The sequence below is a fragment of the Toxorhynchites rutilus genome, chromosome 1, assembly GCF_029784135.1.
Source record: "Toxorhynchites rutilus septentrionalis strain SRP chromosome 1, ASM2978413v1, whole genome shotgun sequence".
Taxonomy (NCBI): Eukaryota; Metazoa; Arthropoda; class Insecta; order Diptera; family Culicidae; genus Toxorhynchites; species Toxorhynchites rutilus.
Window position 1 is genome coordinate 76,589,419 of NC_073744.1, and position 22,727 is coordinate 76,612,145.

A 22,727-nucleotide genomic window follows, 5' to 3' on the forward strand; every position below is an offset into this window, starting at 1 on the left:
GCTCAATGTCGAGCTAAATATAAATTACTGTACTTTCAATCTAGAAGCAATTTAAGAATTGGTGAAAATTGAACAATCGGGAAAGGCTCCAACCATCAATAATCTCAGAACAACTGCCAAATTCACATACTCATCGTATCCTGGCAAACAAATTATAAAAAAATCAATTTGTGTTTTATTATTATTTTGGATATTATTTTAGAATGCATTGAACTGTATTTCGTAAACTCTTTTTTGAAAGGTTTAATGGCCCTGATAAGCGCCGTGTTTTATGGAATGGTTCCAATTTAGAAAACTTAGTACTCGTGGTTTTAAAAAAAACCATTTCGAACGCCCTCGATGCCGCCTTGTTCTGGTTTTGCCACCAAAGCAGATTGTATAAAGAACAAACTTTTTTCTTCTGCTACCTGCTGTCGTTTTGCGATTGCGTTTGCCACTCGCCACTCGCTGCAACTGCCTGTTGTGTTGTCTTGATGTCCACCGAACCGAATGTGGTCTGTTCTGAATGCGAGTTTTCTTATCGTCGCGAGCAACTTTACCACTTCGGCGGCCGAAACTATATAACGCCGGCTAGGTGGACTGATGCACTGGTACTAACGCGCTCGGCCTAGCTACCCTTGCGTGGAACCCCAGACTAACACGGTTCGGGCGGGATTTTGCCTTTCCCTTCACTTTTGCTCCTTTGCCATATTCAACCATGGCTGCTTGTGTTGGTTTGTTGATGTGATGTCATGCGAAACGATGTGGTGTACGGTTCGGATGAGAATGATCGTTACGGTGGTGGTGGTTTTGTATTATAGAGACTTTAAACTTTTTAGTTCATTCGTCTCTAGCCTTGAGAAAAGCCCTTAAAACTCTACTCTAACTCCTTCATTACACCTCCGCCCCCATTGCCTTGAGAAACGCACTCGATCCCTCGCCGTCCAGCTCGTCCAGCAACGATGTTGTCCAGTCGGTGTCCACACAAAGAATGATCGTTACGGCAGCGGAGCGGGGATTTTTAAGCTGACTGGCTGGCTCGAGAATTACGCATGTGTGAGACTGCGACCAATGTTTCGTTCATTTTTTTCTTTTTCCTTTCCAATCGTGCTTCATTCTATTTCGCTGCTGCTCTGGTTGCCCGTTTTGGTCGGTACGATTTGAGGAGCACAAAATGGACCAATCAAAAATGGGCACATAGTGCATTTTGACAATGCTTGATATTTCACAATTATTCAATTATTTATCTCAAGAAAAATTAAATGTTATTCGTTATGATAGATGCGCAGATATATTTCCTATCAATTGATGCAAAAACCTTTGCGATCTATTGAGAAATGCTCGAGTTATAAGCGTTCCAAATCTTGCATTTTTTCCTACTTGTTCAGTGCCTAGATTTCCATTTCACCCCCTATATCTTCCGGTTAGACGTAGTCCTACGTCAAAAAACATGAAAAGTTGTTGCTAGAAAACGTTTTCTCTGTGAAAGTATCCATTTTTCGATGTATGGGTGACTTGTTCGAAATTGTAAGGACTGTTCATATAATTTTTGTGTGAGAATTTAAAAAAACACGTTTTTCAGAAAAATGAATTTCAATTTTTAAATTTCTTTTTCAGTGTCAGTTTTTCAAAACTTTTTTTAGGTATTTTTTTATTAAAAATAAAGCATTTTCCTACATTTCATCCTTTGACTAGAATTTTGTAGGTGTTATAGTTTTTGAGTTATAAAGTTTTGTAAAAAAAATAGAAAAAAATGTTGGCCCTTTTCAAAAAGTACTCGTAACCTAATTTTTTTAATATTTTAAGTGTGTAAAGTTGCTTAAATGGTCAATGTCTTTACACTCACAACGTTTCACTATAATCTGAGATGTTGCTGCCAATGGCCAGTCGAGTCGTCTATAACACTATCTTTTATGTGGTAAACAAAAACAGAAAATCATACTAGATTTAGCGCCTGGTGTATTTTGAAAATAAATTTCTGCCAATGAAAATTGTCATCTCGATTTTTCATACGGGACTTCCTGCGAAATGTTGATTTGCACATTTCCTCGTGCAAAATATTAGTTCAGTCGGACTTTATTTACTAGTGTCGTAAACGTCAAAATTTGAGTTTTTTGTCAACAGAAAACAATACCCAAGAAGAGAGTACATAAATCGGGGTTGAAAAAAAAAGGATGCCAAATGTCTTAAAATTGTATGAAACGTTGACTGTTGTTATTGTAATCTCGAAACTTCAATTTTTTCGCCATAATGTCATAACTTGGTGGTTTTCCGTTTGAAAAGTCAATTTTTGACAATTTTTGTTTTTAGATAACAATAAATCTCGACATTTTATGCATTTTTAAGACATTTGGCATCAAAGTTTTGATTTGAAAACCCCGATTTTCCCATCCATCCATTGGCACTCTAACCTGCAATGATAATTTTCCCCAGACTCCTTGATTGCGCGTCCCTGTTAGGGAAACACAAATGCGTACGCATACGAGTACAAGTATCCTCGGCTTACACGCATCGGCTCCGTTCAGACCGGTAGCAAAATAGATACGGTTTGGCCAGGAAGAGCACAGTGCTGGCAGAAGAACATGCTCCAACCACTGTACAATCATAATTAAGTGGATTTCCGAGCTGGCGCCAGTTCATATACAGATTTTTGTGATTTCAATAGTTTGCTTTCAAAGCACTTTTTCAGCTATTGAAACAAGTTTTTGAATCAATAAGTAACAAACGTTGAACTCATAGACATTTGATCCTTCGAATGAAGTGATCATCATATCAATTCGTTCAGCAGGTAAAGAGATATTAATGCTCAAAATCATACACCTCCAACGTAACGCTTTCGTTTTTGGGACATTGAACTTACACCCCGGTTAAGAAATAGAAGACGTAGTCCTACGTCAAAATATACGATCGTTGCTTAATTGAAGCTGAACTCTGTATAGCACTGGTTATCATGACATGCATTGAGTAGCCCACCTAAATAGCTAGGATAGAATTCTAAACAATGTAATATCAAACTCAGGACAGCTTGTCCAGCGTTCATGCATCGGCTCTTATCATTGGGTACAGCAGTATGCCAAAATCCAGTGAATCTTCTAGCAATTGAGGGTCTTATCAACGAAATAAAGATATGATATCATTGTGCGCACCCCGCTTAGTTCGCTGAGCTTATCTCTCGGTGGAACGAATCTCCGGGTTCTATTCATTGATGATGATGACGATGGGTGGTGGTGAGTGGGTGATTGTACCCGACACTGTTTTGCCCGACTGGCTTTAAAAACACAAATATGACTGGAAGTTGAAAGTAATTAACTAACAGTCGTTTGGGGCTTGTTCGAGCGAAAAGGTGTTGTGTGTGGAGCTGGAGAAAGCATTTTGGACCGGCTAATTCAGTGTGTGTGTGTTCATGTGTACTCTATGGTCTTGAAATCGGGTGGATAAATTATGTGATAGGAATACTTAATAAGACTTTTATTGAGCAATCTGTTTACATCAACTGTCGTTTGTGATCATACGTGTTAATGTTGAACTCCCAAAAAGATTGTCAAATTTTGGTTCGCTAACATAGCATGAATAGAAACTGAGTGATCTAGGTGGGATTCAATCATGTGTGTGAGTGCTGTTTAAAAAAAAAACAACGTATTGTTTCTAATCATGAAGGTGAGTCGATGTAGAATATCGTTATCTATTAGATGGCAAATCATTGAATCCATCATCAAACGAAAATAATTTCAGTGTCAATCTCAGTAGACAGTGAATCGGTGAATGAAGCTGTGATCAGCTGACCTCAGATCCAGTGACAAATCCTATAACAGAAACATGCTGACATTGGGAAAAATACGAACCATTTTTAAATTATTACAAATGTTAAGATTGCTGAACCTTTTTAGAATAATAAAAGTACTGAGAATTCTACAGATGCTCAAAATAATTAAACTAATGAAAATCCTTAGAAATTCTGAAAGTACAAACAAAAGAGGAAAAACTGAAACTATTGCTAATCAGCGGAACGATGCTAAATTTGCAATTTTTGCAAATTTAGCTTGCTTTGTGAGTATTTTGCTATGATAAAAAAATAAATATACTCAAACAGAAACAATCGGAAACAATTCAAACATGTCCAAGACAAATAGCTAATCGATCATAAACGGGATTAGTATAATTACAGGCAAGGTGCGATTGACACTGTTTTTTTAATTGTGGGTGCTGATAACGATAGAAAAAATAGATAAAATGTGACACTCGAATGAAAACAAATTGCATTATTGATTTGTGAAGATATGGGTTATAATTGGAGGATGCACTAGAATGTTTCCGAGATTTCAACATGTATTCGAAAATTCTATTGTGTAGTGATTTAGGTTTGTGCTGTTTCGAAATTGAAGGGTATGTTATTTCGCTGACAAACAGATTCTATGGCCTTTTTGTTGGAAAGCTTCTGTTTTCGCCCGAGACTACCAACATTATTCATCAATTTTACTCTACACTAGGACATTAAGTTAGATACTGGCTGAAAGAAGTCGACTTCTTTAATAAAATTTGATTTAACTGTCGGAGACGAATGAATCATTAGATTTAAAGTCTCCGTAAACAAACATAGAAGAATATAAAACGCATACTTCGCACTTCGCAATTAATACGCATTAATCATTGTACAGTATTGTTGCACTGAGCGACGCAAGCAATCGGCAAAGCAGAAAAATTTTCAAATTGACTCTTAGCTTCAACATATGACGTTGGCTGAACGCTGTCTGGAGTGTCTGGAGATTAACAGAATATGTCGCAGTCACGTAATTTATATCTCACTTTGATGCAACATGATATGTTGCATCATCATCGCTATATTACATGATCTCTCTTCGGGACAACCGTATAAAAAATCATATTTCGGACAACATCATATTTCGGACACTTTGTTCTGATATTTTGAAATGCTTAATGCACTGATGATTCAACTATAAAACTGATATCACAATTGCTTCTTTAAAATAATCCCTTGGTTTCACTATCATTTCATATGAGAACTACATTTGAATTATAACATAATCGGCAAAAATCTATCAACACTACTCATTATCGTTTGTGTTTGACGTTTGCTTAGCCTGAGCACGTAGAATTTACCCGTTCATCAATATTTAAATTTCTCCCGTGTTTCATCAGTTCTCATCATCGTTAACAGTTTACTGTGATTGCTTGGTAAGTGTTTCGCAGTTGACTATAAAATGAGGGGCGTAGAATGCAAGGGGTGTAAGTGACTTGATCGATTCCTCTTCATCAATTTTTTCTTTAGTTAATAACTCAACTGCAAAGCGTTCCAATTTAAGTTTGCTATAGAATCTGATAGGTGATGTTCTGACCTATCTTCCACATTGTCAAATACAGCTGGGAATGTATTTGAGGCAAAGTGAGCTATGACCAAAAGAGAGAGTCGATGAAGATAAATCGATCATATCACTTACACCCCTTTCATTCTAAGCCCCTCAAATATAATCAAGTGTAATGTAACTTTCGTTCAAAAAATTACAAAATAAAGTGTCCGAAATTTGAATTCAATCTGTCCGAAATTTGATTTAGTGTCCGAAATTTGATTTTTATTTGCTTCATTTGAAAAGCATTTTATTCGATGATTTTTTTCATGTTTTCAATCAAATAGGTGCCAAACTAGAATGCTTAAAAGCATATTGAACTAATTTATTAAAAATATCAACCAAATAATACCTATGCATAAAGTTTAGACCTGTTTTCTGCATCATATGCCTTAAGCGTCCGATATATGATTCAGAACGGTATAAAATAACGCTCATTTGTTGGCATTCAGCGCCGTAATTCGGACATTTAAGGTGAAGGTGGAAGCTAGCCACAAATGGCGCTCATTTCTTTCATCTCCCTCCCTCACCCCTCGCCCGAAAATCAATAATTTTGCGAAATTATTGCGAATTTTGCGAAAATTATCGTTTTCGCACACTTCCCATCATTTACTCGCAAGATATTAAATTTTCATTTGCTCTGTATAGTGAAAAACTTCGGAAAACTCGAAAAAAAAAGCTCTGAAAGTTAAATTTTCATTGATCAATCTTCGGCAATTGTTTTGTTTGTATTGATGAAAGTATCGTTATTTTTTCGACACTGATGCCAGACAACATCATCGAAATAGTTATAAAAACCACTCAATAAAATGTCATTCCTGTCATGTCATTCATTCATTCGTTTCATGTCATGAAAATCAATAGAATAAAACTGTGTTGATATCAATACTATTATTATTTTTACGTTTAATGGGTCTATAATGATAGTTTTAGCAACTTTACCATTTGGTAAGAAAATTGTATTGCAGAGCTCGGAACACTGCCACGGCTGCCTATTTTTTCAAAAATAGTAAACGGAAAAATATTACATTCAATCAAAATGCCTCGACCAACGAAGAGAAGGGTTATGGCTCTCCAAAGTGAATATGTGATAACAACACAATCAACGAAGGAAAATATTAAGGAATCATCAACATCGAGTTACTATGCGGAAGAACTTGTTAATATTAAAAGAGCCCCAATTCGAATGTGTTATAAATTTGCTCATGTTACGCTCGCGTATAATCCATATTTTACTTCATATGCAAATGCACCTTCTATATATATATATTTATATTTGCAATAGTTCATCGGAACATATCGTTCATACATTTCACTTTAGCATTGAACTGTTATTTTTTTTTTTCAAATGTATTCAAAGACTCGTGTCAATGAAGCGCCACACAGTCTGATAAGTGAATTGATCTATTTACGTGTGCTTTGCTCTTCTCTCACAAACACTATTACCCCATTTTTACACGTGGGTTTACCTATACTACTACAATGGCTAGCTTCCACCTTCACCTTGACGACATGAAAATCGCTTCCACCGAATAAAATTGCTCTGCTGTTTTGAAATATTTTCCATTTCTTTCATTCTTGTATGGAGCAGCATTAGGAATGAATGTTGTTCGCTTGCTAGCTGGATTGAGACTGATTTCAAATCGCGGATGGTTTATTTATACCAAATAAGTTGAAAACTGGTAGAAACGAATGCGAATGCGAGAGAATATTAACTGCGCAACTATGTTTTCGCTGTTTGTTAATCATCAATGGTTCCAACAGTAAGCTGTATGTAATATTGCTGGTTGATTTCGACATGTCCAGAAAGTCATCAACCAAGCTCGGACATATGGTAAACAATCCGCTTTGACGCATAAGTGATTTGTTGAGAGGTGTTGATTTTGTGTTATACATTCGAAGAAAACGGCAGCTGATGCGCATCAAGAACTCCTAAAGTGCTGAAAAGCTGTGAAACAATATGCCGTGATTGGTTCTTTTGCTTTTAAAGATGATCCGCGCGAAGGCTTATCAAAAACCTCCAAAAACGCTGAATCGGAGGCATTGTTCGAGGGGGAATTTTTGTTTTCCAGCGAAAAACACAGCTCTCACCGCTGGAAAACACCTTCTTCACAACCGTCTTGAAATGCGCTGCATTTTGGACCTCTTTTTAACTCGAAAACAATGCTCGAATTCACGAAAATTGTATGATCGATCGAAAAAAGTTATCAATAAGTCCGGTTTCTAGGCTGTCCCTTGTTGTTTTTATGGCTTGCCAAATTTGGAAAGAAATGGTTGCAATGAGGTGGTTTTGATGTTTTGTTTAATAAAAATGTGGAATAATGGTGTAACGAAATAAAAATATTAGAGGCTATCCACATACCACATGGACAACTTCACTGGTGGAAGGGGTTACGAAAAAATCCACGCTTGTCCACGGTGAGAGAGGATGTAGATTACATCAACGTGGACACTTATAAAAAATTTGAAAAAAAATATATATCTGTATTTAAAATATATGAAAAATATTCTGCGATTCCAGGAAATTTATCCGCATTTTAGAAAAAAGATTGTCTTATAGTACAACACAGTGGAAATTCTTTATTTCTACATATCGTTGATATTCTTTGCTGAAATTTGTATTCTGAGAGTGATCAACTTATTTTCATTGATTTTAATGAGTCATACATTATCAATATCGATCAGAATTGAAACGCCATTATCGCAGGATTCAGACGTCACCAAAGCATGTTGAAATGTTGTTTTCGATGTTTCGATTCCGCTTCCGCTGTCAATATAAAAACCGCTATGTTTCTGTTTTTTTGAGAACTCGAAAAACAAATTCTTACACGGGGACCGTATCTTTCGAAAATTTTCGCTTCTAGTTATTGAGTTATTCAGCAAGTTCGTGTACGTAACTTATGATAATTGAATTGAGACGCTGATCGGTATACAACACATCAATTAGCAGGTTCCTTACAAGTATCTATGTTCATGAGCACCTGGTGAAGCTTGATTACGTAAAACGCTACATTGTATGAGTTCTATACTTTACGACCAAGACATTAAATGGAACATTAATTTAAATGCAGTGAAAATTCGCAGTTCGAAAACTTAGCGATCATTGGAAGAAAAATAGCGAATATTCTTTTTCATATATAGAAGGGCTAGTTGGTCACACAATAGCGGGGCTAATTGGACAAACGAATAGCACCGTTGTAGAAATTGCTCGTTTGAGAACAACGCATATACAATTTTCAGGTATGCCACGTTTCATTACGCATGCCATGAACAAATATAGAAAACATACGTTTTATTGCTAGACCCTGTGTATTCCAAACGAGACAACCTGAGATTAACCACCGCACAAATCACTTGCAATATAATTGTCATATTTGTATTTTTTGCTGTAAAATTTTTATTAAATATAATAAACGCTAACATTGAATATCAACAACTCACAAGAATACATCGAGTAATGAAGCATACCTGGAGGTTATTTCAATATACTTTGGGGCGAACGAAACAAATGTTCAAACAAATGCAAGCAAATAATGGAAGATCTGCAATTTTAATCGAGTAATTTTGTATCGAATAATGAATACACCGAACGATTATCACAGTAATCGCGAAAAATGTCATGGTGTTTTGTCGAAATATACTTCTTTTGAACTATAACTAGACCGAGCAGAAATTTCCAAACAAATCTGCTATTTCAACAACATTGGAAGAACAGGTGATTTTGAACAGAAAAAAATCAAGGGGTTGTATCCGAGACACGACTCTTAATAACTTAAATAACTCTTTAGTAAAAAGTTCCGGGGACCCTGAAAAGGTTTAATGGCTTGCGTGGTTTTGTAGAATCATTTCGAGAAGCAACCATTCTTTCTTGCCTTTGCGAGAACAATACACTAATTGGTCATATGTCGCAATTTGTTTCTTTGTATCAATGCACGCATTGCGCTGAGTATTTATTTATTTATTCATTTTCGTCAAACAAATGTAGACTACACACTTATACACTAATGTTACAATGTTTTCTTAGGTTAAATATTATTTTTGCGGTACATGTTTCTTTTTAGCTGTTTTTTATTCATTGTTGTGTCAATTATTTCGCAGTGCTGATTGTATATACGCATCATGCGATTGATAGGGGCGTTATTTGCATAATTTGTTCTGGATGTTTTGGTTAGAAACAAATTTCGCGTACTTAGTTGACGCCCAGGTACATAGAAATTTAGTTTTTCTAGTAATTCAGCTGACTGTACTCGTTGCGAAATTAGGTCATTAACAAAAGAAAGCATTGCAAATTCACGGCGTTCTTTTAGTGTTTGGATGTTTATGAGCATGCAACGTGCTTCATATGAAGGAAGTGGAAATGAGGTCCAGTTGAGTTTACGAAGTGCAAATAGAAGAAACTGTTTCTGGACTGACTCAATGCGTTCTTCATGTACGACCATATACGGGTTCCAAACGATGTTACAGTATTCCAGAATAGGCCTTACATATGTAATATATAAAAGCTTTATTGTGTATGGGTCCTGGAAGTTATGTGAGAAGCGTTTGACAAAACTTAACACACTATTCGCCTTATTTATTACAGAGTTGTAGTGTTCTATGAATGTGAGTTTACAGTCCAGGACGACGCCTAGATCTCTAACTATTTCACATTTTTCTACATTTTGATTTCCAAGACATATTACAATATTTGGTACATGTTTTTTTCTGCTAAATGTTATAGAGTTGCACTTTTTCACATTCAGTGTTAGTAGATTTTTATCACACCAAGTATGGAATACATGTATTTCGTTTCGAAATGCTTCGATGTAGTTTTCATTTCCAATTTCCGCGAAAAGCTTCATGTCGTCGGCATACACAAGTACGTATGCCGCTTGAGAACGAAGGAGATGTCATTAACGTACAGAATGAAAAGAAGAGGACCAAGATGAGAGCCTTGTGGGACTCCCGAAGTGACTTTTACTGGATTTGGAATAGAATTTTGAAAATGAACAATTTGTTCACGGTTTGTTAGATAAGAATTGAGCCAGTTTAAGAGTCTTTGTTCCATTCCTATTTTCTGCAATTTGAAGAGTAGTAATGGAATGTCGATGCGGTCAAATGCTTTACTGAAGTCAGTGTAAAGAGCTTCTACGTGTTTGCCATTTTCCATTGCATTCAAAATAAAAGTCACAAAAGCCAACAGATTAGTTGCAGTTGAACGGCCTTTGAAGAAGCCATGTTGCATACACGTAATTCTGTTCTTTACTTGTTGGAAGACTTTTTCGTTGACTATTGCTTCGAATAGTTTAGGAATGCAAGAGATAATGGCAATTCCACGAAAATTACGTACGTCAGATTCAGCGCCTGATTTAAAGATAGGTACCAAAAAAGATTGTTTCCATTTTTCTGGGAATATTCCAGTTTGTAGTGACATATTGAAAATGCAATGTAAGGGAAGGGTGAGTTCCTCAGCCAGGTTCTTTAGGAATATAGGTACTATTCCGTCAGGTCCTGGTCCTTTTGTTCCGTCTGATTTTTTAGGGCATGGCATATTTCCTGTTGTGAAAGATAGTTCACCGATATGTCATTTGGATAATCCGGTAAAAATGAAAAGTAGTTCCGATCGCGATTTTCTTCGGAAAATGTGGTATATACTTCCTGAAAAAAATTTGCAAAGAGATTACAAATTTCGTTCGAAGAATTCCTCACATCCTCATCGAGATGCATCTGCGATGGGAAGTTATTGCTTTTGAGCTTAGACTTTACGTAATTAAAGAAGTTCTTCGGGCATGATTTGACTTCAGTTTCGACCTTTCTATTGTACTCTTCGTGTGCACTTTTAATTGCAAAATTTAATTCTTGGGGAATATTTTGATATTTAAGCAAATTTTAATGACTTTTGTCTATTTTGTATTTTTTATGTGCTTTTTGTTTTTTATTCTTTAGATTTCTTATTTGAACGTTAAACCAAATAGGATATTTGCTGGTTGAATTTCTTCGTCTTCTTTTCTTCGGCACAAATTCTGATATTATGTTATTCAGAATTTCGTGAAGAATATGTACAGTTAAGTTGACATCTCGTTCGCTGTTTAATAAAGTTTGCCATTCTATGGCTTGTAGGCTACATTTGATTGATTCAAAGTTCGTCTTGTTATATTCCGGTACTTATTCATACTCCCAGTTGATAGGCAATTGTCTATTATGTATAAAGATTGAGTATTCAATTGCTGTGTGATATTTTTAATTTTTCCAAAGAGAAGTCATGGACTCATTCACACAAAAGTCGTCGGTGATGTTAGTGAATAATAGGTCTAGATAATATTTTTGGAAATTTTTTACATGATTTATTTGGTTAAGACCGAGATGTGCAATTCCGTCAAATATATATTGTAGGGTTTCATTTTCCCCGACGACTGGGAGTAGAATGCATTCATTATCATTATCGGGAATGAAGTCTACTTTATTTTGATTGAAGTCGCCATAGATATGCAATTTCACTTCTGGTTCTAGTGTTTCTGCAATTCGATTTGCCGTCTGAAAAAATAATTCATACGACTTTTTATTTGCATGTTCGGGTGGGAAATACACAGAAGCAAATATGTGTACTTCGCCAGCTGTAGATAATTTTGCCCATACATGCTGAAATTCTTTATGTTTTTCGGTTATATGTTCCTCAGAAGTGAATATTTTTAACGTATTTAACGAGAGGCATCTTCCGTGCATCGCATCAAACACGCGTCTAACACATGCACACAGTTGCAGCGATAAAAATGAAACATCGCGAGAATAACCGTTTATGGAAATCGTTTATCGACTCTCGGTCAAAACCATCAACAAAGCTAGGAGCTTGTTGCATTAGAACAGAGCCGATGCGCACGAGAGCAAATACAAATGGTAACTAAAAGTATAGAAGGTGTGCTATTCACATGTACAGGAAATGAACAAGTTCTAAAGCGGACACGGTAAACTTTATTGATAATATATTTGAGAGCATAATGACAGCTGAACATGGTCGACAACGCAGAAATCCGGATTTTCTGATTTTCGGGCATCAATATCGTGACATTTCATATGGATGCATGATGTTGACGTTTTACCTCACGGACTTCCAGACTGAGTTGCCAGATTTGCATGCGGACATTTAATTTTTGTTAGTCTTTTTTGCGATTGCAATTAAAATCTATAAACTTCTGAAATTGTAGAAATCATAAATGAAAGCATTACAGGTCTGTCCAATTAGAAAAATGTCGCATTAAATGTAAATTACTGTACTTTAAATAGCAAAATACGGTACTTTTCACGATAGGAATCAAAACCTCAAAGTAAACTGACAATGTGATGGTGAGAGAGTGAATGAAAAATAACAACGTCTTAGGATTTTTTAACGTTGAACTCGGTCATTCCTTGCGGTAGCAAATGCACTTTAGTCTAAGTTATGTGATTCTTCACACTCCGCTATAAAATTTGGAGAATGCGAAGATCTGGGAAAATCACAGGTGAAAAAACATCATGTATTAATTCAAGTTACAGTAGAATCCCGATTATCCGCGGAATAGTCGGGTAAACTCACCGCGAAAAACGAAAATCACGGATGACCCATTAAAGGACCAAAAAAGAAATACAAACAAGAAAAAAAGATGTTTCAACATAGAAACTATGTTTTATCAATACAGAAATCAAGTTCGTGTATATCAGTGGCTAAATAAGGTAAAGGCCATGCCCACAACAAAAGATCATGGGCCTACCACTCACTAACAAATTCCGGAAAGGCCTATAGATTTACTATGGAACCCGCAGTCGCGAATAACCCGCTCGCGGATAATCGGGGTTCTACTGTCATAGCATTATTTATGGAATAAAAACATTTGCTTGCAGATAATACAACTTGCATATATTTCCGCAAACTAAAATAATCTGGCATCTCTGAAATTGAAAGGAACAGTCTGTATTTGTGAAGCGAGTATTATGATGTGTTTTGAGAAACGAGTTTCAAAGGGTAAATTATGAATGAAAATTAACTTTTCCGAATCAAATTAGTATTCTATGTGAATGCAAATCACGTTTTTTCTGCAAGTGGTGAAAAAATCCCATACAAAAATTGTGTCCGAAATTGACGTTATATTACAATAATAAATTTTAGCAGGAATATCTGAAAATTCAGAGGAAAAAGGTTAAGTTAGGGTTAGGACTACGAGTTGAAGAACTAATCAAATTATACCAAGTAGAAAAAATGTAAGGGGTTGTATCAAGGACACGACCGCAGTTTACAACGTAGAACTACGGAATTATATTATTCAATCCACTTTTTTATCACTTCGGATATTATTTTAGAATGAAAAAATTGTTTGTAATATTTTTTTAGCCATTTAATTTTTTATTACTTCAGTAGACTCGAAAGAGTCGAGTAGAGTCGAAAGGTATCAGCATTTCTCGTTTATTTGGTTTAACTCGCATCAGACTTTTTCGTTCCCACTCAGATATCGATCACAAACTATGAACCCCAATGAGGTACATATCGAGGTGGAGCAGTAGGCGAAGCATATCTGTATTGGCAAGCAAAATATCGTGTCGTAATGATTTGCATTCAATATGGAATGTATATGGAAGAAACGAAACAATATCCAAAGTACTCACGATTGCATGATAATTTGAGCCGAAATTCTCATGAGATCATTCAACTGTTTGTTTTTTTAACAGATGACAATTGTATTGTGGCTTATTTCGATTATTTATGTAGTAAAAAGGTCCAAAGAGCAGTCGTATACTTAGATCTCGAAATCAGTAACATGTTCGGTGAAATTCTTATTAATTGCCGATTATTTTCTCACAACATACACACCGACACTGAAAGCCTTCAGAAGATCAACTTTAAAACCTTAAAATAATGATAGTTCGTTTGTTTCTATGAACGTGGGAGAGTGAAAATGGCACATGGAAATATCACTTTTTTCCGCCTTTTTCGACGTGATTTCACAAATATTCACTGCACGCTGTCACATTACCTTCATATTCAGCGAGAACTGTAATAAAATGTACGTTTTTAATTGATAAAACACTTCCTGAAAATAGCATTTTCACATGGATGTGGTAGGCAATCAAATATAAACACAACGACTGACGTCACTATTTGAGAATTAGTTATGGCAGCGCATGCTAGGTCGCATGAAAAACCACCATCTTCATTACCGTTTTTCCAGGACATTGTATGAACCCTTTTGCTCACATATTCCGCTTGAAATGTGAACCTCACAACATGCAACAGTAAGGTTACCCTGTTACCTTGCTAATTTGAACGCATACTTTCATGAAATATACGTTTATCTATGTTCCAAAATTCTCGTTGTGTTATGCTAGCTCACTCGCATCTGTGCTTTCATTCTATTCTATTTTTGGTTTCCGCCTCTAGCCCTGAGAAGGGCCCTTGTAGAAAGAAACTCTATTCCATACTCACTCTTCACCCGACAAGAAAACAATCCTCTCCCGCTCGACGCTCTGCGGCAACCATGTTGCTTCGATTACCACCAAACGAGAAGTGGTGTGGCTTCAGGTTTAGTTCGGTTTTTGATTATAGAGACTTTAAACTTTTCCAGTTCATTCGTACCTAGCGTTGAGAAAGGCCCTTGGAAAACTTTACTCTACTCCAGCATTACCCCTCCATCCTCTTGCCTTGAGAAAGGCACTCGATCCCTCGCCGTCCGGCTCGTTCAGCAACGATGTTGTCCAGTCGGTGTCCACGTAACGTGTGGCTTCAAATCGCGGATGGCTCATTTATAATAGGTTGAAAACGAGCAGAAACGAATGTATCAGTTGCTCGTTATTGACAGCTCTGTTCGGGAATGCACACAAATCGGCAGAACAAATGTATGGGAAAATGAGAATGATTCCAGTTTTCATTAAATTAAACTGTGTAGGCATTAGTGGATTGTACTGTATAGTATAACAAACAAATCTTAGAGAATTTCCGATTCCATTGGTGTGCAAAGCATCAGAATTTGTTCGCTGTGAAAATAGTTATTAACGTTAACTTTATTTCACAAAAACGTGACCTGTTTTCTGATTTGGCACCCTTCCTGAAAGACGTAGTTCTACGTCAAAAAACTTATTGTTTGTTCCCAGTATTTAAAAAAACAACAAAATTCTGGTAGACAAATATGCTAGAAATCATTGATTGCGGTTTTCTCAGTTGCTGATTTTGGAACATGGGACAACTATGCGTAGAAAGGCAGTATTGCATGAGAGCATTATATTTCAACCAATCTTTGTGGTTATGTTAATTATTCATGTTTGTTTCTCTTTATAGTTTCATTCAAACCACTTTTTTTTCATTTCAGCTACTCTTGGGACTTTCTGTTGTGGTGGTGAGTCTATTTTCACTCTCGTCATCCCATCCACAGGTGGTTCTCCAAAAAGATGTCCTCTCCGAGGAGGACATGATCGTACTCCTCAAGGAGTATGATGCCGAAGTTGGGCCGTATTGCAACCGGCAAGCGCGGGCCAACTGGAATGTTGCAATCGATACGGAAAATGTGGCATTTCAAGCCGAACAGGTAGCTATTATCATCGTTCAGTTTAAATGTATGATATTTAGTATAGAATGTATTCTATTAGTTTGAACCACTCTAGGAATTAATAGTAAACATAGAAGTGATTACGCAATAGCCTTTGTCTAGCACAATCTAAAATTCTCTGTTCTTTGCCGAGCTTGACCAATAACCACAAAATAATTCTACGTTCACTTTGAACAAATACGTAGCTCTCTTTTCGTTTCTCTTTCACCAGAAAGAATACTGAAAGAATACTTCTCCTTCTCGTGTCGAATTAATTCACGACATTCAAGCACTTCTCGCAATTAAGCACTGTGAAATCTAGATATTCATGGTATGGTTTGTTTTTTCCCTGTATTGGTTCAGTAGGAATATGCTGGTTAGCACTTAAAACTATGGTTATTCATTTATGGAATTGCTATTAGTCGCACGCTGCCGGAGCGCGGATGCATTTGCCTCCGGGTGTGAGTCAAAACTTGTCCAAGGCTTGTTGTAATTGATTGGCGTTTGGAACAGGCATTGGCATTCATGACGCGCAACGCTGATTGATTCTATCAGTAAAAATCAAATTTGGATGGCTGACGGCACAGAACGGCAGATGTCATTGTCACCGTCATCTACCTCTTTGTAATACCACATTCGGAACCGTTCCATACTACACTGTAATCCCCAGAAAGGCTTCTACCAATAATAACTCTTAACACTAGTAGAATGCTTATGTTACAACGTAGACGGTAGACGTAGGCGTAGTCGGTAGACGGCAGACGAGGCCGTAGTTTTAGGCGTAGACAATAGACGTAGACGGTAGACGAAGACGACAGACGTAGATTAAATAAGTAACCGATAGATGTAGACTAAAGAAGTAACCGGTAAGTGTAGATGGTAGACGTAGATGTTAGACATAGACAGAAAATGTAAACGGTAGACATAGACGGCAGACAGTAGACGTAGACGGTAGACGGTACACATAAACGGTAGACGTAGACGGTAGAAGTAGACGGTAGACGGTAGAAGTAGACGGTAGACGGTAGAAGTAGACGGTAGACGGTAGAAGTAGACGGTAGACGGTAGAAGTAGACGGTAGACGTAGACGGTAGATGTAGACAGTAGATCTAGACGATAGAAGTAGACGGTAGGCGTAGACGGAAGATGTAGACAGTAGATGTAGACGGCGGACGTAGATGGTAGACGTAGACAGCAGATGAAGACGACAGACGTAACCGCTATATGTAGATGGAAGACGCCGTCTACGTAGACGGTAGACGAAGATGGTAGACGTAGATATTGAAGTGGACGGTAGACGGTAGCCGGTAGATGGTAGATGCCTGTTCTGATCTTTTGGAGACGTTTTCAACGAACTGGAAGTCGCTATCTTTAATCTCAAAATGGTATCAGAATACAGTATTCGATTTCAGCTGGTGAAGCCCTTTCACCCAATACTCATATGTAGTTTTTCCATCATTTTTGGTCATTTAGAGCCATTATCAGCAAACCGGAAGTCGAGACATGATTATGTTCGACCTGCGCTCGTCAGTTATTTTCACTCATTACTATATAATTGTGGGCGCACGCCATTTCCGGCTAACTGGGGGCAAATTAGCTAAAAAAATGGGAGTACGTTCAGGATATTGAGGGTCGGTTTTAGACCACTTTTTCTGAACGTGTCGAAGAAATGTACTTTCGATTTGACCACTGTTTTTCTCTTTTCTACTCTCATGAACCACACCGACCTATAGAAAACATAGTTAGTTGTTGTTGTTGTTGTACTATACCTGTCAATGCAAAAGTCGTCAAATTTTTTTTAGATGCTTAAAGGCCGTTCCAATATAGAGATCGGGTCAGTACCACCTTTCAAAGCAAAAAAATTAGATCGACGTAGCTCACACATACAATGAACATCTACCTTTGTAATGAACAACTTAATTTTTTTCCATCTAGAACGAAGCATCGCTAGCGTATGCCAAGTTCCGATCGGATTATTACGAGCAACACTTCAAGCAAGCGGTAGTGGAAAATTACCGTGATGCGAAGGTTCGCAAGCAGCTGACACTGCTGAAGGATCTGGGCACCGCGGCACTTCCACCGGCAACACTGGAGGAGTACAACAAAGTTATGCGTCGGATGGACGCAGCCTATCAGCTGGCGGAGGTCTGTCCGTACACTGATCAGAATTGCTCCACCGGGGCCCCGAAGTGGACGCTGGATCCAGAGCTGCAGGAGGTGCTGGCTACATCCACCGACTACGAGGAACTGTTGTACGCCTGGAAGCAATGGCGCGATGAGTCTGGAAAAAAAATGCGGGACGACTACAGGCAGTATGTTGGGTATGTGAATGAAGCAGCGAAGCTGAACAACTACACAGATTACGGAGAAGCGTGGCGAGCGAGATATGATGATCCGGATCTTAGAGGCACTCTAGAACGGTTGTGGGAAGAGGTGGAACCATTGTACAACGAATTGCACACCTACGTAAGGTACAAGCTGTTGGATATCTACGGTGAGTGTTCTCACATTGTTTCTTTTATTCATTTCAATTTTTCCCCAATTCTTCTAGGAGATCACATGGATCGCAACAACAAGATGATACCGGCTCACATCTTAGGAAATATGTGGGCTCAATCATGGGTGAACTTGTACGATCGTATCAAACCGTTCCCGGAGGCAAGTTTGGTGGATGTTACCGCCAAAATGAAGGAACTTGGATTCAATTCAAGGCGTATGTTCGAGATGTCCGATGAATTCTACCAGAGCCTAGGTTTGCCGAGTAGTGCAATGAGCTACGGTCCAAAGGCAGTCATCGAGAAGCCATCACAGAAAATGGTGTGTCATGCTTCCGCATGGGATTTCTGCGACGGAGAGGACTTCAGGATTAAGATGTGCACGAGCATCAACATGGAGAATTTCGTTACCGTTCACCATGAGATGGGACACATTATGTATTACATTTTGTACAAAAATCAGTCCCAACTGTTCAGGACCGGAGCAACGCCAGCATTCCATGAAGCCGTTGGGGACACGATTGCACTCTCGGTCGCCACTCCAAACCACTTGCAAAAGGTCGGACTATTGGATGGGTACGCCGATAGTGAAGCAGACAACATTAATGCTCTGTTTGAAATGGCACTGAAGAGAGTTGCCTTCTTGCCGTTCGGATATTTGATCGATCTCTGGCGTTGGGATGTATTCAGTGGAGCTGTCAACGAGAGCGAGTGGAACAGCCACTGGTGGAGTTTACGGGAAAAATACCAGAAGGTGTATGCTCCAATCTCTCGCTCGGAAGAAGATTTTGACCCAGGTGCAAAGTACCACGTTCCGGCGAGCTCACAGTATATCGCTTATTTCCTGGCGCACATTCTTGAGTTCCAGTTCTATCGATCACTCTGTATTGAATCTGGCCAATATGACCCTGCCACTAGTGACGTGATCCCGCTACACAAGTGTGACTTTTACAACAGTCATGCCGCGGGAGATAAGTTAAGGGAGGGGCTGTCCCTTGGTTACAGCGAAGATTGGAGACTCGCATTGGAGAAATTGACCGGTGGTCGGGAGATTAGTGGTCAAGCATTGAGAGAGTACTTCAGTCCGTTGTACAAGTTTCTACAACAGGAGAACAAGAAATTGAAAGAAGCGGAAATGGAGACGATTGTTACCGAGTATAATCAAGACTATTCGGTGCTCTGTAATAAGCAGGTGAAGGCTCAATTCGCCACACAAGTGGACGTCGGTAATGTTACCTTGCAAGAGCAGCTGATGGAGATTATGAACGAGAATACCCAGTTTGTGATGGAGCAGTTTAATAGATACTTCGCTGATGTGGATATCTCGGAGTATGAAAATGCGGAGCTTCAACGTCAGCTGCAATATCTGACCCAAGTTTCGATCAATCGTTTGCCAACCAATGACTTCAGCGCTGTGAGTATCTAGAGCATGTAATATTGGAAACTATTGAATATTTTATTTTATTCCACAGTTGAACATTGTTCTTGGTCGTATGCAGAACGCTTACAGCAGTACGCTAATTTGTCCGTACGAAAATAAAAAGTGTGAACACGGAACCATGAGTCTGGATCCTGACCTCTACGAGGTGATGGCAAAATCCCAGGATTACGACGAATTGCTGTACGTGTGGAAAGAGTGGCGTGATAGAAGCGGGCGTACAATGAAGAGCGACTATGTTGATTACGTGCGTTTAATGAACAAAGCGGCAGGAATCGCTGGTTTTGACGATATGGGTGAACTGTGGAGGAGTTCATTCGAGCAAGAGGATTTTGTGGATGGGATGAAACGTTTGTGGACGCAGCTGAAGCCCTTCTATGATGAGCTGCACACGTACGTCCGTCGGAAGTTACTGAAGATCTATGGAGATAGAATGAACCACAATGACCCCAATATTCCCGCTCATTTGTTAGGTAACATGTGGGCACAATCCTGGGTAAATTTGTACGATCGCATTAAGCCGTTTGCGAATGCCGTTGATCTGGATATAACGAAAGCATTGGTAGCGAAGAATTACACCGTGAAGCAATTGTTCGAGATGTCTAACGATTTCTATGTGGGTCTGGGGCTACCGGATAATGGAATGAGCTACGACGTGGCCCGAGGAGCTGTCATTGAGAAACCAACCAACCGTGTGGTAACGTGCCATGCTTCGGCATGGGATTTCTGCGATCGACAAGACTTTCGCATTAAAATGTGTACTCGGATGAATATGGAGGACTTCGTCACCATTCATCACGAGATGGGACACATCAATTACTACATTCTGTACAAGGATCGGCCGATCACACTGAGGGCAGGAGCGAACCCTGGATTCCACGAAGCAGTTGGGGACACGATCGCACTTTCAGTTGCAACGCCGAAGCACTTCAAAAAAATTGGTTTGCTGGAAGATTATGAGGATTCGTACGAAAACGATATAAATGCACTGTTCCAGAAGGCTTTGGATAGAGTTGCATTTTTACCGTTCGGTTTGCTGATAGATATGTGGCGTTGGGAGATTTTCGCCGATAAGGTGCAATATTCGGACTGGAACAAGCGCTGGTGGGAGTTGAGGGAGGAGTACCAGAAGGTATCCGCTCCGGTTGATCGTGATTTGGATGCATTTGATCCTGGTGCGAAGTATCATGTTCCGTTCGACAGCCAGTATATTTCGTAAGTACTGATGCGATTGTTTTGTTTGATGGGTTAGCCTATCGACCTCGGATAATTTCACTGTTGACATTCATATGATGTTCTTAGGTACTTAGGTACTTAGGTACTTAGGCACTTGCATGTTAAATCGCGAACTATAAAAAAATGACATAACGAGTAGTTCGGGGCAGTTTAACGTAAAAAGCTATTTATTTCATTCAAACCCATGATTCGTCACCAGTCATTACCCTCTGAACAGAGTGAATTTGGGTCGTCGCGAACAGAGCCCAACAGCTTCTTAAATGTTAATGTGATGCTATTTTTGGTCTAAATTGTGCAATTTTGGTACAAAATTCGCAGTAACCCGTCTCATGCCCAAATCGAATGATACGAGACAATCGGTATGTTTAGGTCCTCAGCAACTTCTCTAACGGAGATTCGACAATTGGCCTATATTATTTCCTTCACTTCATCAATATTTTCGTCTGTTGTTGACCTGCTCGGGCGTCCAACACACTTTCCTTCGTTCACACCTTCTCGGCCATCGGAAAACATTTTCGGTGATACGATAAACGTTGCTTCGGTTCTAGGTAGCTTTGCCACCTAACAAAAACGACAGATTCTTTGATCCAATTTTTTGAAACACGCAAAAATTGCAAACGGTTCAAAACACGTGCAAGGGAAGCAGGTGTCATAAATTAACTGAAAATTCAAAATGGTCGAACTCATCAGTATAAGAGAGATACATGAGTACCAACATGGCGCCACAAATATCACCTTTAAGTCTTATCATCGATTTCCATTGCAGCTATTTCATCGCCCACATTCTGGACATGCAGCTGCACAAATCTCTCTGCCAGGTGGCAGACGAGTATGAGCCCCAAAATCCGGAGAAACCCTTGCACAAGTGTGACATCGATGGTTCCACCGCGGCTGGGGATCGTTTGCGTGCCGGGCTCTCGCTGGGACGTTCCGTTCACTGGTCCGAGGCGTTGCGTGAGATGACCGGCGAAACCGAGCTGAAAACCGATGCACTCCTGGAATACTACGCTCCGTTGTACGAATTTCTCAAAAAGGAAAATGGGAATGGCGTGGCTGGCACTGTTCCTACCGTTGTGGTTATCGTGGTGACTGGACTGAATTTGCTGTTGAGATTATTGTAAAGTACCCCAATTGACGATTGAGCGCAAGATAAATTGAAAATAAATATCCTTATTGAAAGACGTGCTAGTTCTGTTCTGTAGCACTCCGTTGATTGAGAAGGGTCAGTTAGCATGATGCATGAAATATGCGAAGATGCTAATCATCATTTGTTTATGTAGGTCGACGACGCAGTCATCATCAAAGCAAACACATGTAATACAGAACACGCAGGAAAACACTCTCGCTATTATTGGAGGAATATCTCAGCTAGCACTAACGCTAGCGGAGCGTGATTTCTTCCGACTAGTCGACATAAATATTCTCCCGGAGAGTGAGTTCCTTTCGCATAAATTCGCATTGCACTGACTCATCTGCGGTGGGGTTATGATTGAGATACGAATGTCGGGTGATTGAGTCGCATTCTAGTGGGCCACGAGAGGCTCATCTGAATTTGGAATATGCTTAGTGAAATTGGACCAGAGGGATTCAATACTGTAGCGTGTTATTTGTTTCCCGTCGTTTACATTCTCTTCACATCATTACCGCGTGTTCAAATCAATAAATCACGTTTATACATGATAGCCTTTAC

General features: G+C 38.8%; 1 protein-coding gene across 1 annotated transcript; it reads left to right on the top strand.

Moving 5' to 3' along the window:
• Window positions 1–3,277: 3,277 nt before the first annotated feature.
• LOC129762821 (angiotensin-converting enzyme-like) lies at window positions 3,278–22,216 on the top strand. The gene is made up of 6 exons (XM_055761365.1): window positions 3,278–3,636; window positions 15,653–15,868; window positions 17,804–18,362; window positions 18,420–19,777; window positions 19,836–21,016; window positions 21,804–22,216. The coding sequence occupies exons 1-6, from the start codon at window positions 3,631–3,633 to the stop codon at window positions 22,156–22,158; spliced, it is 3,675 nt and encodes a 1,224-aa protein (XP_055617340.1). The 5' UTR covers window positions 3,278–3,630; the 3' UTR covers window positions 22,159–22,216.
• The last annotated feature ends 511 nt before the right edge of the window (window positions 22,217–22,727 follow it).